The sequence below is a fragment of the Lagenorhynchus albirostris genome, chromosome 5 (genome assembly GCF_949774975.1).
Source record: "Lagenorhynchus albirostris chromosome 5, mLagAlb1.1, whole genome shotgun sequence".
Taxonomy (NCBI): Eukaryota; Metazoa; Chordata; class Mammalia; order Artiodactyla; family Delphinidae; genus Lagenorhynchus; species Lagenorhynchus albirostris.
In genome coordinates this window covers 102,787,184-102,790,291 of record NC_083099.1, presented here as the reverse complement: position 1 = coordinate 102,790,291, position 3,108 = coordinate 102,787,184, and the positions used below count along the sequence as shown (strand labels likewise).

Sequence of the window (3,108 nt, the reverse complement as noted above, 5' to 3'; positions counted from 1 at the left end):
AGGAGGGCAGCTGGTTGTTTTCTCTGCGTCTGAGAGACTGTATAATTAACAGAGAGAGCCATACCTGGAGGGTTCCTACAGGAGGGGGCATTAGACAATGCAGAGGCTACCTGCATTGGTCAGTGAGTGAGGATTAGCTGCGAACATGTTCATCTCAAAGGATGCAGACAGGAAGAGCTCATGAGTAAGGACAAATACCATCTTCTCATTCCTTAATACTGAGGCATTACCTAAGAACCCTAAATTTATGACAAAACCCCTGGAATAGAGGAAATGGTCCTGACTTAAGATTTTGTTTTCCTCATTTGATCAAATAGAGACCCAAAATACAAAGTTAAGTTGAAGTATAGAAAAATAAACAAATTTATACTTCTTGCCCACCTGAGCTTTATGGAATAGGATTTATACCCATTATATTTTAAATTTAAGTTTATGTGTCAGCTTTATTAAATTCCATTAGAGCCCGCCCGACTTCCCAGCGGCCCTGTGCGGCCCGGGCATGCCCAGTGTGGGCGCAGCGGCCCCGGCCCTGGGAGCGCCCTGGCGGGAGTGGGTGGCCGGGCGCGAAGGGGTGCGGAGGGGCGTGGAGGAGCCGAGCGGGCCAGCGGTGGGCCAGGGGCCGGACCGGAGCCGGAGCCGCGGGGGCAAAGCTGCCGGGTGCTTCATGATGAGACATTTGGGGACACTTCTCTCTCCTTTGTGTAGTTGATAGTTTGGGCGGTGAAGAGATGGCTGACAGTGTCAAAACCTTTCTGCAGGACCTTGCCAGAGGAATCAAAGACTCCATCTGGGGAATTTGTACCATCTCAAAGCTAGATGCTCGAATTCAGCAAAAGAGAGAGGAGCAGCGTCGAAGAAGGGCAAGCAGTGTCCTGGCTCAGAGGAGAGCCCAGAGTATAGAGAGGAAGCAAGAGAGTGAACCACGTATTGTTAGTAGAATTTTTCAGTGCTGCGCTTGGAATGGTGGAGTATTCTGGTTCAGTCTCCTTTTGTTTTATCGAGTGTTTATTCCCGTGCTTCAGTCAGTAACGGCCCAAATTATTGGTGATCCGTCACTACATGGGGATGTTTGGTCGTGGCTCGAGTTTTTCCTCACGTCAATTTTCAGTGCTCTTTGGGTGCTCCCCCTGTTTGTGCTTAGCAAAGTTGTGAATGCAATTTGGTTTCAGGATATAGCTGACCTGGCCTTCGAGGTATCAGGGAGGAAGCCTCACCCATTCCCTAGTGTCAGCAAAATAATTGCTGACATGCTCTTCAACCTTTTGCTGCAGGCTCTTTTCCTCCTCCAGGGGATGTTTGTGAGTCTCTTTCCCATCCATCTTGTTGGTCAGCTGGTTAGTCTCCTGCATATGTCTCTTCTCTACTCACTATACTGCTTCGAATATCATTGGTTCAATAAAGGAATTGAAATGCACCAGCGATTGTCAAACATAGAAAGGAATTGGCCTTACTACTTTGGATTTGGTCTGCCCTTGGCTTTCCTCACAGCAATGCAGTCCTCCTACATTGTCAGTGGCTGCCTATTCTCTATCCTCTTTCCTTTATTCATTATCAGCGCCAATGAAGCAAAGACCCCTGGCAAAGCATACCTTTTCCAATTGCGCCTGTTCTCCTTGGTGGTTTTCTTAAGCAACAGACTCTTCCACAAGACGGTCTACCTGCAGTCTGCCCTGAGTAGTTCAACTTCTGCAGAGAAGTTCCCCTCACCACACCCATCTCCTGCCAAACTGAAGGCTGCTGAGGGCCACTGAGTCGCCTGCCACCCAGAGGGGATGGGTGGGATTGGAAGGATGCCGCGTCAGCTCTTTTTCTTATTCACCTCCCCGACCAGGGAAGGCAGGACCCACTCTGCCAAGGGCCCTGTGCATATTACCTTCTCTCTGAGGAATCGGGATTTTTGTCTGGTGCACGTAAGGCAGAATCGTCCTGACACCAGTATGGATTTTAAACACCGGTGAGTCTGAAAGGACCACAGGTTTTTCTGCAGCTCTTTTCTAGCATTTGCCAGCCCCCGTGCCTGGACTGATTTGAATACTTTTTCTCCCTGTGCCATTTATCCTCCCACCTCCCCTTCCTGCCTTCCACCACCCTTGGATGAATGGATTTTTGTAATTCTAGTTGTTGTATTTTGTGGACCTGTTGTTTTGGTTTTTCTGTGAAGCACACTTATTGGACGTGGGAAGTAAAGGAGACTCTGCTGCTCCTGGTCACTCCCGTTATAGCCATCACTGTCTTGTTTCTTATAACTCAGGCTAGATTTGGTCTCTTGCTCCACTGCAAAAAAAAACAAGCCTGAAGAGATGGGACAGGAGGAAAGACCTCACAGCCAGATCTGCTGGGTTTTGAGGAGTGGTTTTCTTTCTTCCCCTTGAAGGGGAAAAAGCTTTTTTCACTGGTACATTTAAAGCTCCCCCAGCTATAGGGAGGTACCAATTTTGGACAAGTGCCACTGCAACACAGAATGCTCAGAGAACCTGAACTTTTAAACTCTGGAGGTCTGAACTTTATTGTTGGCCACTGCTGGGTCTGTCTGGTATGTCAAAGGAATATTGGGTGCTGCAAATAGGAACTGAAGCGGTAAACTTATTAAACCCATTAAACCTGTAAAAAAAAAAAATTCCATTAGAATGTGAGTTACTGAATGATAGTGGTTTACCTCTCTTTCATCTTTCTGATTTCCAGGTATCTCGAAAACAGTAGAAACTTAATATTTATTCAGTGGTATTGAATGGCTTAATCCAAAAATCCTCCTAGAAGCAAATTTTCTTGGTTAGCTAACTCATTCATCCACTATTATCAATCCTGGTGCTCAGGTACTTTTACCCTTTTGGTGAGTCTTCAGACATAACGAGCTATAGGTGAACTTCAGCTAATCCAAAGACTTTGTGAAAGGGAAGCAACCAGAAGATCCTAAAAACTTGAGCACAGAGATACCCAGTCTCAATATCTGATATTGCTCTACTTCTTGAAGTACTGTCTTCACTTGGTTTCTAACACACTTGACTCATCTAGCCTTCCTCCTATCTTTTTATCCACTCCTACTCAAGTTGGTTTTTGTTTGTTTGTTTTTTGCTGTTTCTTCTTCATTGATCTTATTCAGTCTCTAGG

General features: G+C 46.2%; 1 protein-coding gene across 2 annotated transcripts; it reads left to right on the top strand.

Moving 5' to 3' along the window:
- The first annotated feature begins 472 nt into the window (after positions 1 to 472).
- On the top strand, positions 473 to 2,584 carry LOC132520647 (etoposide-induced protein 2.4 homolog). Of its 2 annotated transcripts, none has more exons than XM_060149383.1 (2): positions 473 to 657; positions 706 to 2,584. In XM_060149383.1, the coding sequence occupies exon 2, from the start codon at positions 729 to 731 to the stop codon at positions 1,749 to 1,751; it is 1,023 nt and encodes a 340-aa protein (XP_060005366.1). In that variant the 5' UTR covers positions 473 to 657; positions 706 to 728; the 3' UTR covers positions 1,752 to 2,584. The 2 variants fall into 2 exon arrangements, with proteins under 2 accessions (XP_060005366.1, XP_060005367.1); XM_060149384.1 differs by having other exon boundaries at positions 518 to 1,399; positions 1,512 to 1,629.
- The last annotated feature ends 524 nt before the right edge of the window (positions 2,585 to 3,108 follow it).